We start from the raw sequence: 23,405 nt of genomic DNA, 5'->3' as shown, positions 1-23,405 counted from the left end.
CGTGTCGCAGCCATGTCGGGAAAGCCTGGAATACCAGAGTGGCAGCGCGCCTCCTCTTCTTCCGCCGCCTCCACCGCTTCAACCAATGACACAACTTCCTCTCAGAAGCCAGAAGAGGAAGAAGAAGCAAGCGCGCAACAACAACCACAACAACCACCTGTAGAAGCCCCCACACCAACCGAGGACGATATCGCACAGCCAGAGGAGGAAGAGCAGCAAGCTCCCGAGAGCAGCAGTCTGTTAGAACAGGCTGCGCGTTTCCTTGATGACCCAACAATTCGCGATGCGCCCCGCGAGAAGAAGGTGGCGTTCTTGGAATCAAAGGGGGTGAGTGCCGAGGATATTGGGAGGTTATTGGGTAAGGAGGAACCGGAGAGAAGACCAATCGAGGTTCATGATGTGGGCGAGCAGGCATGGTCGACGGTGAGTACTGGAACTACACCACAATGTTGACAACAGGTGATGCTGATGCTTTCAGACGCCCCCGAAACCTGCGCATGCACCCGAAGTTCAAATACAGCCCCGCGAAATACCCCCGATTGTCACATATCCAGAGTTCCTTGCAAGCACTGAGAAGCCGCCGCCGCTTATCACCACCGAACGCCTTGCAGCCACAGCATACATAGCAGGAGGTTTCATGGCAAGCATGTATGGACTGTCAAAGTACATCATAGCCCCCATGACACACGGCCTCGCAGAGTCACGGCGCGACTTTGCATCCCATACAAACGAGCAGTTGAAAGAGCTCAACGAACGACTACGCAAAGCAGTATCCGTCGACCCCGCAAGCAAAGTAAAGCCTATTGAAGACGGCGCAGACAATGTCTCTGAAGCCGACTCCGACCCCACTGAGCTCTACCACCGCGACTATGGCACCCAGACCACACCCAACCTCTCCCGCCGACCTTCCACTTCTTCAGACCCGCACCCGACCGTAACAGCACAGGAGAACCGCCTGAAGATTATCAAATCACACCTCCAGGAACTCGAGTCCCATCGCTCAGGCCAGAGTACATCGCGGGACAGACTGAGGACAAAGGTTTCGGACCTGACTACCTACCTTACAGATATGGACTATCAGAATCAGTACTACCCTACCATTGGCCGCTATGGAGCGACATTCAACTGGACTGGAAACAGTCAAGAGTCCAAGAACGACCAGATTGAGGTGTTGAAGGGAGATATCAGGGCTGTCAAGGGCGTGTTTTTGAGTGCTAGGAATTTTCCGACTGGCGGAAGGAATGCAACGCCTATACCAACAGGGAGGGTAGGATCGTAATATTGTACTGTGAAATTTAAATAATATGTATTATTGATGGCCAGAATTCAATTCTTCTTGATGAGAACTGTGTACCTTTGGATTTGTTGTGAATCATAGAACTAGAATGGTAGTATGCCACTTGCTGCTTTCTCTATCGATGTCTTGGTGGATTGGGATACAAGGGAAACCTAGTCCTTACCAAAACAGTGCGAGGCGAACGACGTACTCTTCTTATCTTTTTTTCTTTTATACTATAGATTAATATAAACTTACTTAAAAAATATTTTTATTAAACGGGTGTAGGAAGGGTATCAACCACGAGTCCTACTGTAGTAGACGGGGGCTTAGTCGTTCGTCCAATGTATAATCTGCTAAACGTTAGGAGCAAAGATAAAGAGAATAGGTAGTAATAGGTCTTAAAGACTTTACAGATTAACTCTCTAATCTATAGCCATAGGGCCTCTTCTTATATCTTTATCGAGGTTAGTCTATAATACTAGTATAAGGGTTGTAAGTAACTCTATGTACTAGTATATTGTCTATAGTAAATAACTACTATTCTTATTTAACTTTTAGCTATTATGACTATTTATACTATATAAAGATACTACTACTACTACTACTACTAATATTAGTATTATACTGAGAAATTATCTAGTATTAGTATTTTTTTCTGAGCTTTTCTCTACTCTGTCATTAATCCAAGTATTCTCTCAAACTACTTATTTATCATTGAATCCAAGTTTACTAACTAGTAAGTAAGTGGAATTCATTTAGTAGTTTATAATCGTAGTTTAGATGAGGAGTAGATTCTAGGTAAGTAGGGCCGCACTTAGAGACAGTGAAGTATATCTTGAACTTTATATTGCGCTTACATGCATAGAATTAGTCAGAGCAATACTCAGCTATGGAAATCTATGCACTGATGGCATGATCAGATGCTAGATACGCTCTCGCACTTTAGATACACACCGCCTCTAACTTTATCATTGTCCCGTTTTAACTCCGAAAGCTAATTATGTCATTTGTTAATAACTACCATGTACTTTCATATAGCCACACTAGGAGCTACATGTCGATGTTTATATATATGTAGCTGATACATTCCGTGACGTGCATCTTACTCCCTCTTTTGAATCTATACCGTGACATTTGAGGTTATCATTAGGTACGTAGACCCGCGAAACGCTAGAAAAACTCACCACCTGTTCCTTCCGTACGCAGTGGGACTATTCAGTTGATTTTTGAACATCGTGGTATGCTCTACGTTTTGTCTCTAGAATTTGACTAATAGGATACGTCTCTGTCTTAATAGAAAAGGATGTCTTATAAGAAGCTTTCCGCATCTGTATTCTAACTAGGTCTAGAAGCAACAAACAACTATCAAAATGGTCAGATTCAAGGCTTGGTCAGCATGGATAATCTCCATGGGGCACGTCTCTAGTCATACTATCAGAAGGGCTCCCGACACCCACGTTCTACATGAAGAGCGCGCCGAGCATTCCCTCTTGAGTAAGAGAGAGAGAGATTGCATGAAGATAGTCCACTTTTGATTAAGATTGCCCTCAAACAATTCAATATGGACAAAGCGGAATCATGGCTTCATGATGTCGCTTCTCCTGAATCCCCGAATTTTGGCAAGGTTAGTGTCTTACCAGAAAATATTGAGCTTGGAGATGAACATAACTGCTAATGCCTCATACTCTACAGTACTGGACTTCAGAGCAAGTCACCGAAGCATTCAGGCCTCCCCAACACGCAGTGGATACCATCCTTGACTGGTTGCATTCTTCCGGAGTTCGTCGCGATATTGTGACCTATTCCGACAACAAACAGTGGCTCGTTTTCCCATGCTCAGCTCAGCAGGCTGGAAACCTGTTCCATACCGACTATCATGAATACCACGATTTGGAAGGTAGAAGCTTTGCAGGCAACGATGGCTACCATTTACGCCGACATATTTCTGCCATTGTCGACTTTGTGAAGCCTGGAATAGTCACTGTTCCATTTCGACACGCTCAACGTCGCGACAAATTATACGGCCCACGCCAGCGCCGACAAAAGACTGGTCCATCGCAGAGTCGGCCCAAGAAAGAAATAGACCCACTAAGAGTCTCCCAAGCTCAGGTGTCTGTGTCTAACTGTGTTAATGAGGTTTCACCTGAATGCTTGACCCGACTTTTGAATATGCCATTTCTGGACGGAAAACCCGGGCCTAGCTCTCCAAGTTCTTTTGGAACGTACCAGGCCGGCCAATACTACGAGCAGGCCGATTTGGATTTATATTGGAACGAATTCTTTCCATCGCGTATCCCTAAAGGATACGGGCCCTTGTTCGCATCTATTGACGGTGGTTTGCGTTTCGAACAGCTTCTAGGATGGTCTGGTAATGGTGGGCCCGAGGTTGTTCTAGATCTTCAGTTGACAATCCCACTTTACTATCCAGGGAATGTGACAAACATTCAGGTCGATGATGAGTATTATGGTCAAGACCGAGACTCAGGATTCCTGACACCAGTGTTCGACGCAATTGACGGAAGTTATTGTAAGTCATGCGCCAATGGGATTTGTGGACCTTTTGACCCTGTAAGTACATTGGAACTCATAGATAACGAGCAAGGGCTTAGAAGGTTAAGCTGTTATGGTTCCAAGGTCTGAAAGCTTCATATAAACTTAGGCATTCGACCCCACGTATCCAGACACCACACCTGTCACACCGCCAGATGGTCCTGATGGCTCCCCTGGCAACAACTACAATGGCACATATCAATGCGGGACCTGGAAGCCACCTGCAGTCATCGCCAGCTCCTACTACAGAAACATCGGTGAGCCAAATGTTCATGCTAAGAATTATGCCACAAGGCAATGTACAGAGATCCTCAAACTCGGTCTTCAAGGTATTATATTCTTGTTCGCTTCTGGGGACGATGGTGTGGGTTCCGCAGATACCTGCAAATCATTCGATTATTCTTATCCAAACGGATGTCCTTGGATCTTGATCGTAGGGGGAACAATGATCGGATCTAATAAAACCGAGCACGATAATGAAGTTGTATGGCAAGCTGGTCCCGCTGGCAACCAGCCTTGGAAGTCTTCATATTCCTCTGGCTCCGGATTTTCGCAGTTCTTCCAACGTCCGTTTTACCAGAAAACCGCGGTCGAGAAATACCTGAAAAGCCATGATCAAGGTTACCCGTACTGGGAGGGGATAAACTACAACCATACAAGACCTGGGTTTTATAACCGTGCTGGTCGAGCTTATCCCGATGTGGCAGCTAATGCGGGCCCGGTAGGTTGATTCTCGCTCACTTCCCAATCCACAGCATAATCTCCTACTCACCGTCATAGGTCGCCCAATGGCTAGCGCGGAACCGAGAGCAGGATGGAGGAACAAGCCTTTCTGTGCAACTCGTTGGTGTGATGCTCGCACGTATTGTCGATGAGCGTAAAAAGGTTGGGAAGGGTCCTGTGGGAGTTCCTCACCATGTCCTTTACAGCAACCCTCAGGTCTTCCGAGATGTTGTAAGTGGCAATAACCCCGGTTGCGGAACTTCAGGTTTTCCCGCGACAAAAGGATGGGACCTGCCTACAGGGCTAGGTGTTCCAGACTACAAAAAGCTCCTTGAGCTCTATTTGTCGTTGCCGTAGTAGAGCAGAAGTAGCTTTCTATCACACCTTGCGTACTTCCGAGCCTATCCAGATTCGTCTAGGCCTCTGTACCTTAAATAGTCTCTAGCTTGATTATTGTAATTGGAACTATACATAACAACGCAACATGATACCACTTTAAAAATCAACTACTAGCAACAAATCTACCTATCTATGAACAATTGAGTTTATTAGATGGACTGCCTTTTATTATCGTGTATACTGCTAAGATCAGGTTTATAGCATAGTTAGTTGGTAGGCAAGCACTTAACTTTACAGGGCATGCTGGGCCTATAATATCTAGCTTGTGATGGCGAATTAGACGTCAGCCGTGAAGTAATATATATCGAGAAGAAAACTCTTACCAACTATAGTCCAGAGGAGGAGTAATATGAGGACCGTACCACCATATTGTGTCTTAGTAGAGCGGCGGCATTGGCATCTTTAAGTAGAGCAAACGGCGACAGCAACTAAGGTCGCGTTCCAACCGGGAGGCTGCGCATCTGGCTGTACGGGGAGTCTGCCAAGACCCTTCGTCGTGCATGCCACGCTGTGTAGGTCGCATAACTCATGCTCCTGCGTTACGTATGGGTCTGTTGGTTGGCCGTCCTAATTCATTAACTTAACCGCCATCCTCTCCTTCAGGTTCGTAGCACAATACTACACCTTGATAGGCTAAAAAAGCGAGGAAAATTAACTTTTCGGCCTTAAAACCTGCATATAACGCGGAATAATATTCTAAAATAGATATAGACTACCTAAGATTGGGTAAGTACTTACCTCCCATCCTAGTCTAATACGAAAGCTTCGAACCCTACTGCAATTATCCTTCATAATGTTCGTTAGTATATGCCGAAAGACTCTATATGCCGAAAACAACTAATCAGATTTGAAGGATTGTAGGCTTCTCTCTAGCCGTCGCGATCCGATTAGTTATTCTCGGCACATAGAGTTTTCCGGCATCTAGTAACGGACGTTAGATAGTAAACCTGTTTATCTTCTGCCATCGTGCGAGTGGCTAGATGACTGATCCTTGGCGTTAGTTAGTTAATTAACATGTTCAACAGTAAGCTGCGCAATTTCCATCCCTTCGTGCCAGGACGCACGGCGTAATAGGATACTTTTCTGACCCGCTCTTATACTATCCGTGACATACTTTTATATAGTTATAGTTAAGGAGTATATGGCAATATGGCTCTAGTATACGTACTATGTGATCGTGTACATTACTTAAGAATACTCTTTTAGTTCTTTTAAGTTAGATACTAATACACTAAAAGACTAAGAGTTAAAGTATTATAGAATTATATCAACTATAAAGCTTTTCTCTATTATAGCTAAAGTGAGTAATAGTAGCTTAGAATTAAATATAGTACTGGAATGAGAAGAAAATTAAAAAACTTCTTCACTACTAAAACTTAAAGACTCTATTCTACGTCTTAGCAATTAAAAAAATTAGTTTTATTATAGATATTTCTTCAAGAGTTAGATGGTTATATTTAGTTTTCAAGAGGGTAAAATTGAAACTCTTAATTCTGCCGATTTCTTGGCACTATAACACATGAATATCTCTAAAGAAAACCAATGCGTCATTTCTCTACTGCTTTAGAGACTCCACAACCAGACACAGCCTACGCTCAGTGTCTAGGCGTGCTTTCGGACCAATCACAATGACTCAGCACTACCACGTCGGTGGGGGTCCCTTAGGGTATACTACCGAGAAAAAGTGTCATATGACAGTCTTGCGTGGCCACGCGCAATTTGTTATCGAAGTCGAGATCATGCGGCTAAAAGGCACAAGCTTGGGTGAAACACTCCTACAGCAGCTCGAGCTATGGAAAGTGGGCACATGGAGCAAGGCCAACGATAACTTACTTTTCGACCTGATTTATTAATACTGTTTACCTCTTATTGAAAGATTGGCGCCACAAACGCTACTTCAGAACCTTAGTTTGGAAAGCTTTCTCCATTCGCCTACCTACAATTTAGAGCTTTTCTACGAAGGTGTTGATGGGGATATTCGCATCAAGGGTGAAGACGAGTGTCTATATACACCGGCCTTCTCTACTTCCCCTATGCGCACCGCCGACTTACCTGATCTATGCAAAGAAGTACTGTCCTTCCAGGCACGCAATATATGGATAGCGGCTATCTTGGACGAGCGAGAAACGATTGGTTCAATTCAAGGAAGAGTCGTAACGGCGGAGGGAGTTCCTCTGTATTTCAAACCGCGGGTTGAGATGCGCGAACAAGAGTTCGAGCGTGAGCTCTGCACTTTATTGCGTATCCACAAAGCCGGTTTGACAACTCGGCTTCGAGTCCCCAGACTACACGGCATTGCGGTGTCAGGAGAAACAACAATCGGCCTGTTGATGACCTTGGTTACTTCATCCGAGATAGGGACCCACTTGCGAAGCCCTGTTCTTCAGGAAAGGCACGAGTTACACAAAAGGTGGGAGGAGCAACTCTCTGCTATGGTAAAGGAGCTCCATGCCCACGATATCGTGTGGGGAGACGTTCACCCTATGAATGTTGTTATTGATGAAGCAATGAATGCTTGGGCTGTTGATTTTGGTGGCATGAACAATGCAGAGTTTGTGGATGACGACAAACGCGAGGCTATGGAGGGTGACTGGCAGAGTTCAGCAAAAGTCTTCCAGGAATGGTTACCGGATCCGCAGAGACGGAAGCAATGGTAATGTTACTGTGACAGTTCATGGGATAAGGATGTTCCATATACCACGTGATGACGTGATTATTTTTTCTCTTGATAGTAGCCTTCTGCGCCTGTAAATAATCTGATAGTGTTTGTATTACAAATGCCGACAGTCTGTGACACATTTTAGAGGTTGATTTGGTATTAAACTGTTGTGTCCCGTGGTCCAACCGAAAGGAACAGGTGTCCTGCAGTATGGTGACGAGTGGCTTCTTGCCCCCACTGTTCTTGCTTGACGTCATACCCAAAACGGCAGTAGCTGCCACCCCACTCACCTCAATGTAGATCCTACACACTCAGACTTCACCAGACCCGCGTGCTAATTGGACCTGTGAAAATGGCAGGTTGGGCGTCCAAATTATCGTCGTTGGGACATTCAAAGTCCGAGGACAAGGATGAAACATCCCTCACAACGCTTCTCGATGCGGAACAATGCGCCGAGTTGACCTTTCTGATAGCTACCATTACAGCTTCGATGCGACAGTCTCTAGTCAAGACCTTCACTGCCGAAGAATTTCCAATTGACGAGAAGACCGCAAAGTCGGAAGAAGAAGTTCTGAGGGATGCGCCTTCCGACCTCGATAATGTTGACGTCGAGAAAGAAGACAAGATCAAGAAAGAGAGACAGAGGCGTGAGGAGGAGGCTAAAGAGGAGCTTGCGAAACCGGAGGTACAGGAACTAAAGAGGGAGATGTTGAAATACTTTGACGATTGGCGTGGTCAAGTTGTCAGCAGAGTTGGCGAGGTGATCAACTCAAAAGATAAGGCCAGGAAGCAAGCCCAGGAAGTGGAGAGCCAGCAAACCGAGACAATAGCTAGCAAGTCAGAGGCTGGCTTGACTAGCATCGAGAAGCTCGACGATAAGGAAGAGGATGAAGAAAAGATGTTCAAGGCCTTGTACCCTCCTGTTCCCACCAATCTTACTCGGCTGGAAGAGAGCAAACGTGCTCTTGTTTTCCACTCGCTGGTACTGATCGTGTTGAGCCTAGAACACTACTCGGCGCACTCTCGCGTTTTGATCCTCTACCTCACAAGTTCGCTTGGGCTGGGTAGAGACGTCTTGAAGAAAGATGAGGAGACTGTTGCGCAAGGCCTATTGGAAGCGGCATCCCAACAGCTCAATGCAGATGAAGAGACCAAAAAAGCAGCCGAAGCCTCGCAAACGGCTCGCCGATGGAAAGTTGGATTAGCTGGTGTAGCTGGTGCTGCACTTATCGGCGTCACCGGTGGTCTTGCTGCTCCTCTTCTCGCAGCAGGTGTCGGAAGTGTAATGGGTGGAGTTGGCCTAGGAGCTACCGCGGCAGCGGGCTATCTCGGCACACTCGCCGGGTCATCTGTTCTTGTGGGTGGACTTTTTGGTGCCTATGGTGCGAAGATGACTGGGAAAGCCATGGACGAGTACGCACGAGAAGTTGAGGACTTTGCCTTTATCCCAATCCACCGTACACAGGACCCCAAGAAACAAGACAACGAGTCTCGACGTCTCAGAGTATCCATTGCCGTATCCGGTTGGCTTCGCAAGCCCGAGGAGGTCAGCCAGCCATGGCGCTACATCAGCAAGGGTACAGAGGGCTTTGCGTTACGATGGGAGCTTGAGGCGCTTCTTAAGCTCGGGCACAGCCTCGAGACGTTTGTCACAAGTGCAGCATGGGGCTATGCAAAGAAGAAAATCATTGAACAAACCGTCTTTGCTGCAATGACAGCTGCGCTGTGGCCTCTTGGTCTGCTCAAAATCGCAACCCTATTGGACAACCCATTTTCTGTAGCCAAGTACCGGTCTGAGAAAGCAGGAGAAGTCCTTGCCGATGCTCTCATCAACAAAGTCCAAGGCGAACGACCAGTCACTCTAGTAGGATACTCTCTCGGTGCGCGCCTCATCTTTTCCTGTTTGCAAAAGCTCGCCGACCGTAAAGCCTTTGGCCTCATTGAAAACGTTGTCCTTGTTGGTGCTCCTTGCCCTTCCGACGCCGAAGACTGGCGCCGCATCCGTTCTGTAGTTAGCGGGCGTTGTGTCAATGTCTTCTCTAAAAACGACTACATCCTTGGCTTCCTATACCGCACTTCTTCCGTTCAGCTCGGTGTCGCCGGGCTCCAGCCCATTGTTGGTGTACACGGTGTACAGAACGTAGATGTATCCGAACTGGTGGATGGCCATCTCCAATATCGCTTCATCACGGGTTCGATTCTACGCAAGATAGGGTTTGAGGATGTTGACATTGAAGAAGTAGAGCGCGCGGAAGCTGATCTACGCAAAGAGACTAAGAAGGTTGAAGAAGAGCGACGCAAGAACGAAGGTGAAAAAGGAGAAGGAGGTGAGGATGAAGAGGAGTTAAAAAAGCAAGCGGAAAAGAAGCAGGAAGAGAGCCTTTTGACGGTTATGCAGCAGAAGACGAGAAATATGGACATTGGTGGCTTTGTGAAGGGTTGGTCTGGCAAGTCGGCTCCTGAGACAGCGGAGAAGCAGCACTCGGGCGACTACAAGGATGAAGACAAGAAGAAGCATGCTGAGTAGCTGGGTAGTATTTGTGAGGTTCCTTTCAGGTATGATATGTACTACGCGAATTCGATTGCGCAGATAGTACATAGGCAATGGCAATCACTCCGAAGATTCAAAAAAATCCCTCCTTCCCTCTTCCGCTCAATGACATCCCTGTACCTTCGCCCCTGGACCCCGAAACGACGAAGGCAACTTTCTGGCCTGAGCCCGTACCTCTTCAATCTCCTGGCGCCGGCGGTACAGCAATGCCCCATTCTTGTCTAACCTTGCCGTCAGTTAATGCCTAGGGGTAGAGTGTGGTCAAAGAGAGATTAGTGATAGTAGTCGATATCATGTACAGGTATCATAAACTCATATTGTATCGCTGTATTTACATGGGCAGGACGAGTAAAGCTCACGCGGTTGTAAGCGCGAGAATCTTGAAGGATAACTGCTTGTTTTTGGAATTTGCAAATTGTCTTTTGGTAATCACTGCTATGTTACTGCTATGTTCATTGCTGTGTGGTACTTGGTTGAGCAGATGTCATTGTAAGCTAGCTGTCGCTCTTGTCGAATGAGTGATGGACTGCTCGGAACCAGACTTTGCGGCATGGCAAATGAATATCTCGGATGCATGTTTGTATGTAGGTGCAAGGAACTTGTGCATGATGTCACTCTACGTAATACTGGTAGAGTCGAGTCCTTACTACGATCTCACGATCCGTGTAGGGTGTTGTAATTGTTCCGATAGGCTTACAGGTTTCACTATCTCGGCCAAACTCTAGTACGGCCAATACGTCACCCCGAGTCATTGTTCATTTAAAAAGACAGATGCAGTGGCTTCGCTGTGCTATTTATAGTAGACCTGGCTAGTGCCTCGGTTTCTGCAAGGCGCAGGAAAACAAAGAGCGTAGGATGCTCTTTGTACAATAGTTTAGCAAGGCTTGAGAATAGAATCGAGTGGGAAAGGCGCAAGGGTCGGTTTATATTTGCAGCGCTACTGAACTGGTGAGCGCAACGTATGCATCTTGCACGCGAGCTGAGATGGCTGTTGTCCTAGCAGTGGAGCTGACAGAAGGTTCCCCAAAACGCAAAGAGGGGACGCTAGACTACATCGAGTCTAACTTCAGATAACACCAGATAACCCAAACACCCCTCCTCATCAATATTCTCTACCGGTGATTCGATGTGTGAGATCAAGTCCGGTAAGTATGCTGTCTGCAAGCATGCTTATGGAGGCTGTGCAGACAGGGCTGCGTAGCCATGTTTATACCGCGTTCAGAAAAGGCCCCCAAACCCCACATTAGCGCAACATCAAAGTCCAGCTCGTCGTATCAACACAGGTCATGTGTGGTCGAACTCCATGGGGCCATCAGCACTATACCGGTATGGCGTTCACACTTTGCGGCATTGTCAGTTGTGAAAGCCGTGGAACAGTAAGCAATAAAGAGTTCCAGGTGGATGGGTCGGTCTCCGCTTGCTGCTGGATCATGCGAGGCTGAGCTGGATGCCTCATACGAGGCATGGTAAGTCTTATTGTCAGCTCGCCTCGTTTCGGAAGAATTTGCGTCTCCTCTTGTTTTTTTTTCTCGATATTCTTTTAATTTTTCTTGTCGTTCGCTCCACTCTTTATTCTGGACTTCGTCGAGATGGCACGGCCTCTGAGAGTTCGGAGCTTCGACAATGTACTGGGACCTCATCCACAGGGTCGAGACGCAGCTCCTCTAGAATGTGATGGACAAAACGATATACCTGAATGTTATTCGGGAACAGCAGGAGGAGTGGCCTCGAAACCCGACACACCTGGGGTGTTCCCAAGGACTACCGACGACTCTGCACTTGCAGTTGAAACCAATGGCTTTGGAGGAAGCAAACCAACAGTTGTACAAACTTCCGACATCATAACAGCTACGATGATTCCCACTCAAAGTGTAAATCCTACTCTATCGACAACTGTAGTCAGCTCAGAGCCAAGCTTGGTGACAGCGGGGAGTGTGGAAGGACCAACACATGATAACAGCGGACTTAGCACAGGAGAAGTTGTGGGCATCGCAGTCGGAACTTTGTTCATAGGCGCAGCACTCGCGTTTCTTGCTGCATTCTTCGTTTTCAAGCGACGTAATAGGCGGCAAAACGCCAACACTGGTGACAGGGGATATCCGAGCTATGGAGATTCAGTACCTGAGCTTACCATGGTACAAAAGAGCGTTGGTAGCTTAGGAGACATGCATAGCCCTTACGTACAGGTGCCTCAGACACCAATGCTGGCCCGACGACCCATTCCGCCCGCGATTCCAGCTCCAGTAAATATGGACACCACAACAAATACGGATATCGCTGGTTTCTTGCCACCGATTGCACGAGACAGCGAGGTGGGTGATAGGGTATCCGCGTTGTTTGAGAAGATGCATGAGCACATAGAACGAAATTATCGCGATGTTCATGCCAGCATCACACCGAGCATGGAATCTGGAATTGCTAGCTTTGGAGCAAAGGGCGTTAATATGACGGAAATGCTGCAAGAGTGCTCGAATCCGACTACTGCGCTCAAGCATGCACTTGTGTCGTATGTAATGGCCATAACGAGTTGGAACAAGGACGAAGAACACGCGGGCACATTGTTCCCCGAAGAACTCAGTAATATGAAATCTGAGAGGCACAGCAACAGCTCCGGTACGTCATGTTTGTACTTGAGTCTCGCAGCAAATATCACTAACGGTTTACATAGACCCGGGCGCCACGGCAGCAGCCTCTTTGCTTAAACGAATCTCGGTGTACCTTTACACCAGTACGTCTGGCACACCCGAGTCCGCTCAATCATGGACGATTCAATCCAGCGCCCGCGAAGCTGCTGAACACTTTTCCATGACATTTTTCCCTTGGGCCAATCCCACCAGCAGTGACCAGCAAAAAGACGAAGATCTTACATCTATTATCATAGAAGCACTGGAGATAAGCATATGGTTATTCGGACAGCCAGAGGTATATGAGTTTGAATGGGGTGGAGCTGGCAGAAGAGGAGTGCTAGTCAGTCCAGGACTGGTGAGGCGCACAAACGCAACTGGCGATGAACAGGGAACCAGGGTAGTGGAAGGTGCAGTTGTGGGTATGTAGACTAAAGGTATGATCCCATTGAGATGAATTGCCAGTGCTTCTCCTTTGACTTGGAACGGTGTACGAGATCACGTTGACTACCGCCAAGTGAAGATACTTGAGACAGTTCTGCAGGGTTTCGCGTATACAACTCCGTACCGCCAATGCTGGGCCCTTGTCTCCCATTGGCTATCCAAGGTATACAGTCCTGTGCGCCTAGACACCGACAAACGTCAGCCAATGCTGTGTAGTAGTGACCAGGATGGAAGGCCAGTCGCTATGACGACGGATGTATGGACGCCAAGATGCGTGGACGTTGGCACCAGGATTTCTATGCTTTGCTGTACACGCAGCCTTACTGTGAGATGGCGTAGGTGTAATATATTGCCATGCGCTCCTGCAAGCATTTGGACAACTCGAGCCTAGTGGGCGGCGACGGATACGAGAGACGATGAATTGCTCACACGTGTGGTGAAAGCTTAGCCTATACTACTACCTATTGTGTATTGTGAAGTCTTGTGGCAATACCCCAACATGTATGGTTTGAAGCAGTCTCCACCCAAGAGAACAGTTGGCATAAGCGCACATCGGCAACGACTGGGCGTTAAGCAGTCAGTAAGAATTGCCGGCACCTTTGCCTCGGGAAATGGCTGGTCCCCTTCCCCACGTCCGAAGGGGGGCGCAAAGCTGATGCCTGTCGCATCGCATGCTCAAGCGCCCCCTCCATCATTCCTTCAGGGAGGTACACGCGATTAGCTCCCCCCCCCAGCTTACCATTTTTAAAATGCGGTAATTTTCTTTCTAGCTGCATTTTGCAAGCGGACACTCTTTTACACCACGAGGTCTTTTACACGCAAAGAGTGTTTCGGCCTCTCAAGCCGAGCTGCGCATATCTATTATCCGGTCACGCTCCAAGACAAAAGTACCATCAAAGTACGCTAGTCATGCTAAAAACCGCGCTTATGGCACTAAAAAAGCGACCAATGACATGTGCTCCAATACTATTCATACATGTATACAGACACATGTTATATCTCTTGTAATGCGAGTCCGCGGGCCGGTTGTCTACCCGGAGATACCTTGCTTCTACGAGCCGCATATCGGACCTCCAAGAACCCCCCCCCCTCTCCCTGTACCCGACGGACCGCATGTCAGGATACCCCATCGACGAGGTGATGAATACGGCACGAACCTCGTGGCCAGTGGGAAGGCATTCAGAACAGACTGAGGGCGAGATCGGCACGCAGAAATGGTCTGAGTGGGTGGTAGGGTTACAGGCGCGGTGGACTAGTAATCCGGAGCAACGGAGGCGGCACCAGGGCGTGGCTGCTGCTATCCGCATTGGTTCGTGGTGCCCACCAAAGGAGGGCGGGCCCAGCCAAAGACAAGCATTGGGTTCTTCGTCATATTCCATGTCCCCGCGCGAGTGGCACACGCGAGGGGTACAGCAGCACTGAGGTAGCCGTGGGAAAAAAAGGTAGCTCTTCATAAGTCGAGCCGTTCGCCCATCGGCTACATGCTGTGGTACAACCCTTTCTTTTCCTACTTACTTACTTACTCACTCCCCTCCCCTCCCCCCGCCTAGCTGCCTCATTCGTAGACAGGCCAACTACAAATAGACGCGCGCAGCCAGCTCCACTTTGCTCTGCGAGCTTGGTTTCCGGAAGATTCAGCAAGCAGCTTCAATTGGGGGGGGCCCCTGCCGCAGCTCATCGCATATTCGCCGACCCCTTTACCCGGTATTGAGACATATACTACAAATATCTGTTGGAGCGGACACGTTCCTACTCCCGCCCGCGGCTCGTAACCTTCCTTTGTGACGGCTCTAGAGCACCCTCGTCGCGAAATTGCAGCGCGCCGAAGCTGGGCTCTTCTTGTTCACCCCTCCCCCACCCCCAAAAGGTTACATTCCGTCTGCAAAGAAAAAAACACAATGTCCGAAGGCAACGTCAAGCCGACGGCGCCAGTCGTGGCCGAGGCCCACGAGGTCGACACCTTCCACGTCCCCAAGGCGTTTTTCGAGTGAGTGCAATATTTATTTGGTCGTTACATCATGTACCAAGACAATGACAGTTGCGGCGTTCATCCCAGCTCCAAAGCTCACGAGGTGGGCGGGGTGACCCCGCGGCGCCGAGCGTTAGGCCGAATGGCGGCGCGCGCAATTGTCTGTCGTATGAATGAGCAATTGAAACAGCAGCTGACGAGTGACATTATTTTTCCTGGAACAGCAAGCATCCGCACTCGAAGCCGCATCTTGCAAATCTAGAGGAATACCAGAAGCTGTACAAGGAGTCGATTACCAACCCAAAGGTTTTCTGGGGCAGGCTAGCACGCGAGCTGCTCACGTGGGAGCGCGACTTTGAGACGGTACACTCGGGCAGCTTTGAGCATGGCGACAATGCGTGGTTCGTAGAGGGCAGGCTGAATGCCAGCTACAACTGTGTTGATCGCCATGCCTTCAAGGACCCCAACAAGCCTGCCATCATCTATGAAGCTGACGACGAGGGCGATGGTCGCATTATCACATATGGAGAGCTGCTCCGCCAGGTCTCCAAGCTAGCCTTTACACTCAAGGAGATGGGTGTACGAAAAGGTGATACTGTCGCTCTGTATCTGCCCATGATTCCCGAGGCAGTCATTTCCTTCTTGGCATGCACACGTATTGGTGCCATTCACTCTGTCGTATTTGCTGGCTTTTCGTCTGATTCACTACGCGACCGTATCAACGATGCCGAGTGCAAGGTTGTCATCACCACTGACGAGGGCAAGCGCGGCGGCAAGACTATCAGCACCAAGAAGATTGTCGATGACGCTCTCAAGCAATGCCCTGGCATCACCCACTGCCTGGTCTACAAGCGTACCGGCGCTGAAGTGCCCTGGACAAAGGGCCGGGACTGGTGGTGGCACGAGGAGGTCGAGAAGTGGCCCAGCTACATTGCACCAGAGCCAATGAACTCGGAAGACCCCCTTTTCTTGCTCTACACATCTGGTTCTACTGGTAAGCCCAAGGGTGTCATGCACACAACTGGTGGTTACCTTCTCGGAGCTGCGGCGACTGGAAAGTATGTGTTTGATATTCACGACAACGACGTCTTCTTCTGCGGTGGTGATGTAGGCTGGATTACTGGCCACACATATGTCGTATATGCGCCTCTGCTGCTTGGTGTAGCCACTGTTGTTTTCGAGGGCACGCCTGCTTACCCCAACTTCTCACGGTACTGGGACATTGTTGCCAAGCACAACGTCACCCAGTTCTATGTTGCGCCGACCGCGCTGCGGCTGCTCAAGCGTGCGGGCGACGAGCACGTCAAGCATGACATGAAGAAACTCAGAGTGCTCGGCTCTGTCGGTGAGCCGATTGCGGCTGAGGTGTGGAAGTGGTACTTTGAGGTTGTCGGCAAGGAGGAGGCGCATGTTGTTGACGTGAGTTTTGATTCAGTATATATCCGGAATCATGTGCTGATGTTTGACAGACCTATTGGCAAACCGAGACTGGCTCTCACGTCATTACGCCACTGGGAGGTATCACACCCACCAAGCCCGGATCAGCATCTCTCCCATTCTTTGGCATTGAGCCTGCGATTATTGACCCGGTCTCGGGCGAGGAGATCCATGGCAACGACGTTGAGGGTGTACTGGCCTTCAAGCAGCCATGGCCTAGCATGGCACGCACAGTCTGGGGAGCACACCGGCGGTACATGGAGACATACCTGACGGTCTACAAGGGCTACTACGTGAGTGTAAAAAAAATGCGGAGTATTGTAACATGGGCTAACGGCGGCAGTTCACTGGAGATGGTGCGGGCCGTGATCACGAGGGCTACTACTGGATCCGGGGACGCGTTGACGATGTTGTCAATGTATCGGGACACCGGCTGTCTACAGCAGAGATTGAAGCCGCGCTTATTGAGCACCGTAAGCTACAGCGTAGAGACAAGGTGGTACATGCACGTGGCTAACGATTACGCAGATCAAGTGGCTGAGGCTGCAGTTGTGGGGATCCATGACGAGCTGACAGGCCAAGCCGTCAACGCGTTTGTGGCGCTCAAGGACGGTGCCGAGACTAGCGATCAGGTCAAGAAGGATTTGGTGATGCAGGTGCGCAAGTCGATTGGGCCGTTTGCCGCACCAAAGGCGATTTTCGTAGTGCCGGACCTGCCCAAGACACGATCGGGCAAGATTATGCGTCGCATTATGCGCAAGATCTTGGCTGGAGAGGAGGACCAGTTGGGCGACATCACAACGGTAAGTCAAGACATGCCGCCAACCATTTTTGCATGGTGATGACGAGGCCGCGTATTGTTGTGCAAGATGCGAGCTAATCATGTGGGACAGCTCTCGGATCCGTCGATAGTCGACAAGATCATCGACATTGTGCACCAGGCGAAGAAGAAATAGCCGGCTCGACTTGGCGAGGGTTGCCAGAGGCCTGTCAGTGGTTGAGAGGGCAACAGTTGGGAGTTCAGTGGGGAGGCCGGCAGAGGGCGGCCAACCAGCGCGCAGGGTGGACGAGGGTCATTGTCCAAGAGGGATAGCGGCCGAGCACAAAGTAGTCTAGTTGATTATCGTTATAGGGCAAGATGGGCCGAGTACAGGCGTTTCCATGGTGAGACGGGTGCGGTATGCGCGGGGAGAGGGACAGCAAAGGTGGTGTTTGGGCGCTTGTCCCATGTCTCAGGTATGCCTGCATGCACGCCGAGTTAGTTAGTAAGAAATGATGTATGTATGTATGTAAGTATAGCATGTTTTGGTGGCACTTACACCACCAGCCCTGACAGGCAGATGAACCATGTTTCCCGGTGAAGCAAAGGGGCTCAGCATGTGTGCGTGCATGTCAACCGTTGGACTTGTGCACACAAGGTTCAGCCGCATAGCCGTATTGCCCGCGTATAGAGTGACGAGGGTGTCGCGGCCCTCACGAGGGCAAAGGGAAAGCAGAGCATGGCTGCCATAGTTTCATCCGTGTCGCGCCCAGGCCCCCCCTCCCCCCCCTCTGCTTCCGGGTGCCGAGTGCCAAGACGGTGGCTGGCAGGGGGGCTGTGCACAGCGATTACGACTCTCCACTGTCCGCCGTCTACCCATCGTTTTGCTCAGTAATAGCCCTTTTGCCTCTTTGCTAGTGTTTGTGCCATACTCCATCGTCCTTTTTTTCCCCTACCCATGTCTCTCGCTGCCTGGTCTTGATATCCGCCCTGCTCCCCTTTGTTGTTTTTGCACCTTTTCTGCCCTCCCCCCATCCCCATCCCCTCGCCCATCTCCTGAACGGAGAGAGCACCGCCACTCGAGCGAGAATGCGCCTCTTTGGCAGTCTCCAGACTGCCCTCGTCATCGGCCTCGCCACTGTCGCTTCTGCTGCCTCACGCGCCCGCGAGCCGCTGCAGAGAATTGCCCTCGTGAAAAATGCCGACATCCTCACACAGACACATCGAGTGACGGCCGTGTCCTCGTTCGACCTTGCCTTCGACGTGTCGGGCCAGCGCATCCGCCTGAGCCTCGAGCCTAACCACGACCTGTTTGTGGACGGCGGACGCATAACACATCTCAACGCAGATGGTTCAATAGCAAGGTCCGAACCGATTGATCGACTGCAACACAAAGTTTACAAGGGCAAGGCGTGGCTGAAGAGGGGTAATCGATGGGACAGTGTCGGATGGGCGCGCATTGGCTTACGCGAGGACGGTCTGGAACCGCTGTTCGAAGGCACTTTTTCTATCAACCACGACCACCACCATGTCAAGATGGCTTCGAGCTACAAGGCCACGCGCATGGAAGAGGATCCCGATGTCGATTTGCGTCCCAAAGAGTTCATGGTTGTGTTCCGCGACTCGGACATGGGAAAAGGCAGGAACTCGGATGAAAACATGGAACTCAAAAAGCGATCAAAAGAAGTTGGATGTCCGTCCGACGAACTTATTTTTAACACGCAGGAACACCATCCTGTTTTCGCTAGCATGCGCGCGCGAGACGAGTCGTCGGCCATGTCGCCATCTCTCATCACCGCCATGTTCAAGCGACAGGATGATCTACAGCCTGGAGGCAATGGTGCGGGTGTTGATCTCTCGTCCACCATTGGCAAGACTGCCGGCTGTCCCAGTACTCGCAAAGTCGCGCTTGTCGGTGTAGCTGCTGACTGCACCTATGTGACGTCTTTTAACGGAGACAAGAACAGGACTCAATCCAACATCATCGCCGCAATGAACTCTGCTTCCGAGGTTTTTGAGAGCTCCTTCAACATTTCACTTGGTGTCGCCAATCTCCTCATCACAGAACCGGATTGCCCGACACAGCAACAACAAGCCACACCCTGGAACCAGGCCTGCAGTAACAGCATCACAATTCAAGACCGTTTGAACCAGTTTTCCAAGTGGAGAGGACAGCAAAGTGACAGCTACTCCCACTGGACCCTTCTGTCAACCTGCAACACTGGATCCGCTGTCGGACTCGCGTGGCTCGGACAAGCTTGCACAGCAGGCTCTCAAGACAACACTGGACAAGCTGGCGAGACAGTCGCCGGTGCCAACGTAGTCATCAGGACCGACAACGAATGGGAAGTCATTGCCCACGAAACAGGCCATACCTATGGTGCTGTACACGACTGTACATCGCAAACATGCGCCAACAAAGACGTTGTCAATGCGCAACAATGTTGTCCCTTTACTCAGTCCTCTTGCGACGCTAATGGTGGCTTCATTATGAATCCCTCGACAAAGGATGGCATCTCGCGCTTCTCCCCCTGCACTATTGGTAATATTTGCTCAGCGCTTGGACGTAATAGCGTCAAATCTCAATGTCTCACCAACAACCGCGATGTCACCCTGCTATCTGGACCAACCTGCGGCAACGGTATTGTCGAAGGCGACGAGGAATGTGATTGCGGTGGCGTTTCAGGCTGTAAGGACAATGCTTGCTGCAACCCGCAAACTTGCAAATTCATCAACAATGCCGTATGCGATGATTCCAACGAAGACTGCTGCCGCAATTGCCAGTTCGCCTCAGCCAGTACAGTCTGCCGTGGTTCGGTTGGCACCTGCGATCCCGAGGAGACCTGCACTGGAAATTCCCCGTACTGTCCCGAGGACAAGACAAAGCCCGATGGTACCGACTGCGGCAATGGCCTCACCTGTGCCTCTGGCCAATGCACAAGCAGAGATATGCAGTGTAAGACTATCATGGGAAGCTACACTCAAGGCAATGATACCTATGCTTGCGACAACAGCAACTGCATGCTCAGCTGTGCTAGCCCGGAGTTCGGTGCTAGATGCTACGGACTGCAACAAAACTTTTTGGACGGCACCGCCTGTACAGGAGGCGGCACGTGTCAAAACGTATGTCAAGTCATTGTTTACTATTTTTCTTCAATCACTAACAGTACCTAGGGTGTTTGCCAAGGCGGCTCTGTCGGCAAAGAAATAACCACCTGGATCCAACGCAATCTCTCCCTGGTCATTGGCCTTGCTGCCGGAATCGGTGGTGCTCTCCTCCTATGTATTTTCTGCTGTTGCTTGCGCTCCTACCGTCGCCGATCAAGGCTCAAGAAGTACGCTGCTGCTCGACCACCCCCAATGCCCTACCAAAGCAGCCAGAATGGCAGCCAGGGCAGAAGGCACAGGAACGATCCCATGGGCCAACCACAAATGACTCAATACAACAACAGTCGCAACCAATATCCACCAAGTGGACCACAACCAGGCCACTGGACACCGAATGGGAATGCACCTAACGGGGATGTTCCGATGCCACCACCAGTACATCGAAGCAGTGTGCGCTATGCATAGACGCTTTCTAATACAGGAGCGCTGTTTTATTTTGTTCTTTCATATCTCTTTGCATCTAACGACAAATATCTACGGTCACTTAAAACCAGCAGGTATATAAGCTGGGTTGGGAATTTCAGCAAGCATCATTATCGGCGTTTCTTTTGTCTCGGGCAACTTTACAGGGGCGGTACCTTCCCCCCACTGATTTTAGGTTTTGATTACAGGGAGAAAGGAAGAGTGAGGGGGCCGGGTTTTGCATATAAGAGGTCGTATATAGCGAAATGTTGATATCGAGGACTTTGTGTAAATGCATCCTTAGTACTGTTTGAGAGCGCATGTCAGTGTTATTATTGGTATCTAGGCAAATCAGGGACCAACAGTTACAGAACTAATTTCGGATTTTATGCGGCTACTAATGTCCGAGCCCCACTGGTTTTTTTGTTTCCAATTGCCGTGGGTTGTGGACCCTTGATTATCAATAGACGTCATGGCTCCATGGTGTATCGTCAGATGACAAATGTGATTTCTTTTCAGAGAAGTAACAACAATCACTCAGCACATATCAAAGTGGAATCAGAAAGCAAAAAAAAAGTGGTTCTCAGAAGAAAGAAAAAGAGAAAAGAAAGAGCGAAGGCACTTGTACAACAATACGGATAGGACATTATCGAACTTGCAACAGCAACTACAACAACATGTTAGCTCTAACAAGTGCTACTGGAAAGCTGGGCGGTGCAGTCCTCAACGCTATCCTCGAGCATAAACTCATTGATCCAAAGGAACTTGTCGTCTGTGTAAGTCTCTCCCCTCTCCCTTCTTATTCCATCATTCCAACCCCCCCCCCCTCAATCAACCCTCTCTCCCTTTCTTTCCTCCATATCCTTCAAAATATCCACCAACTTACATACCACACAGACCTCAACCGACCCCTCCTCCCCCCGCCTCTCCCACCTCCACTCCCACTCCCTCACCATCCGGCACGCAGACTTCTCCGACCCAGCCTCCCTGCGCACCGCATACAAAGGATGCACGCGCCTCTTCCTCGTCTCCACCCCCGCAATCGCCATGGACTACAACTCCGCACCCCTCTGGTCGGGCCGCGAAGCGCACCACCGCGCCGCCATCGACGCCGCCGTATCCGTAGGCATTCGGCACATCTACTACACTTCTCTCGCGTTCGCTCGACCCTCGCGCGCGGGCGTGATGCGCGCCCACATACGGACGGAGGAGTACCTTGAGGACTTGCGGAAACGGGGGGTTGTGGAGACGACGGTGGTGAGAGAGGGGCTGTATAATGAGAGTTGGCCGTTGTATTTTGGGTATTACTATGGGTTGAAGGGCGAGGAGAGGAGGGAGGTGGTGGTTGCGGGGGATGGGAGGGTGAGTTGGACGGCGATTGGGGATTTGGGGTTTGCGACTGCAAAGGTGCTTGCGGGGAGCCCGGGGGAGTGGGTTGGTAAGACGGTTTATCTGGCGCAAAGGGAGACGCGGTCGTTGGCGGATATTGCGAAGTTGGTGGGGGAGGTTAGGGGGGAGGAGGTGAGGTTGAGGGTTGTGGGGAGGAAGGAGTATGAGGAGTTTTATGTGAGGGAGATGGGCATGGAGAGGCCGGCGGTCGAGTGGTGGAGTAGCACGTATGAGGCGCTTGAGGCGGGGGAGTGCGAGATTAAGGATGAGACGCTTGAGGGGATTTTGAGGGAGGCGGGGAGGACGCCGGTGCCGGTCGAGGTTACAATTCGGGAGATGATGAAGTGAGTGGGTTTGGTAGTGGTCTTCGTCCCTCTGGGCTTTTTTTTTCTTCAGTGCCCGACGTAACAGTCGTATTCGTCGCGGTGTAGTATCCGTGCAGCATCCCAACTTGCAAAACACAACATTTGGCCTAGGTACCGGCAAAAGCGGCGTCGCTTGCTTTCCTGCTCTTCTACGCTTCGAGTTGCCATGGCTTCTTTCTCTCCGCTGTACCTAACCTCTCGTTTCAATACGCCTCTTCTCCTCGCTCGTGCTTGAGACTGTATCACTCTTCTTATCGCTTTTATCCTCTCGGCTCTTCAAATGCTGTCTCAGTTGTTTACACACGAAAACTCTGGCGTGTCAGAAGGGAAGACAACAGGAATGCGGGTCTCACAGGCTTTCTTCCCCTTATCGCATATATATACCCTTCCCTCAAAACCCTTTTATGCCTGTACCGAACTTACCTGCACAAACCACGGTTCCGTATCAACCACTCGCTATCCGTATCGGGATATAAATGCGCGCGGATTGGCTGGTATTACCGATACGATTCAACAATCGTCATTAGGTGAAATTTCATTTGATATTTCTTTTATGACATGTGGGTGGGGAGGTGTAGTAATACATGGTCGGACATTGTTGGTTCACAGGTGCACAGTGCGTGTAATGGGGTCTGGTCTTTTGCGGGGAGTGGAGGTGACCTGGGGATTACTATCATCTGCCCCTT

General features: G+C 49.9%; 6 protein-coding genes across 6 annotated transcripts; all 6 read left to right on the top strand.

Moving 5' to 3' along the window:
• Positions 1-12: 12 nt before the first annotated feature.
• Positions 13-10,137, top strand: COCMIDRAFT_32305 (uncharacterized protein; the record flags this gene model as incomplete). The annotated part of the gene is made up of 4 exons (XM_007684846.1): positions 13-423; positions 479-1,267; positions 1,768-1,771; positions 7,970-10,137. The coding sequence occupies 4 exons, from the start codon at positions 13-15 to the stop codon at positions 10,135-10,137; spliced, it is 3,372 nt and encodes a 1,123-aa protein (XP_007683036.1).
• Positions 10,138-10,214: 77 nt separating this feature from the next.
• COCMIDRAFT_81800 (uncharacterized protein) lies at positions 10,215-10,409 on the top strand (the record flags this gene model as incomplete). Its single annotated transcript, XM_007684900.1, has 1 exon — positions 10,215-10,409. One exon carries the CDS (start codon positions 10,215-10,217, stop codon positions 10,407-10,409), a length of 195 nt encoding a protein of 64 aa, XP_007683090.1.
• A 1,341-nt stretch (positions 10,410-11,750) lies between these two features.
• Positions 11,751-13,215, top strand: COCMIDRAFT_32304 (uncharacterized protein; the record flags this gene model as incomplete). Its single annotated transcript, XM_007684845.1, has 2 exons — positions 11,751-12,774; positions 12,830-13,215. The coding sequence occupies 2 exons, from the start codon at positions 11,751-11,753 to the stop codon at positions 13,213-13,215; spliced, it is 1,410 nt and encodes a 469-aa protein (XP_007683035.1).
• Positions 13,216-15,127: 1,912 nt separating this feature from the next.
• On the top strand, positions 15,128-17,591 carry COCMIDRAFT_32303 (uncharacterized protein; the record flags this gene model as incomplete). Its single annotated transcript, XM_007684844.1, has 6 exons — positions 15,128-15,216; positions 15,423-16,617; positions 16,668-16,928; positions 16,979-17,108; positions 17,164-17,438; positions 17,529-17,591. 6 exons carry the CDS (start codon positions 15,128-15,130, stop codon positions 17,589-17,591), a joined length of 2,013 nt encoding a protein of 670 aa, XP_007683034.1.
• An 893-nt stretch (positions 17,592-18,484) lies between these two features.
• Positions 18,485-20,968, top strand: COCMIDRAFT_932 (uncharacterized protein; the record flags this gene model as incomplete). The annotated part of the gene is made up of 2 exons (XM_007684783.1): positions 18,485-20,518; positions 20,570-20,968. 2 exons carry the CDS (start codon positions 18,485-18,487, stop codon positions 20,966-20,968), a joined length of 2,433 nt encoding a protein of 810 aa, XP_007682973.1.
• Positions 20,969-21,642: 674 nt separating this feature from the next.
• Positions 21,643-22,702, top strand: COCMIDRAFT_82007 (uncharacterized protein; the record flags this gene model as incomplete). The annotated part of the gene is made up of 2 exons (XM_007684899.1): positions 21,643-21,741; positions 21,863-22,702. 2 exons carry the CDS (start codon positions 21,643-21,645, stop codon positions 22,700-22,702), a joined length of 939 nt encoding a protein of 312 aa, XP_007683089.1.
• Positions 22,703-23,405: the final 703 nt, after the last annotated feature.

This window comes from Bipolaris oryzae (genome assembly GCF_000523455.1).
Source record: "Bipolaris oryzae ATCC 44560 unplaced genomic scaffold scaffold_5, whole genome shotgun sequence".
Lineage (NCBI taxonomy): Eukaryota > Fungi > Ascomycota > Dothideomycetes > Pleosporales > Pleosporaceae > Bipolaris > Bipolaris oryzae.
The sequence above is the reverse complement of the archived record's forward strand: the minus strand, read 5'-3'. Positions and strand labels throughout refer to the sequence as shown.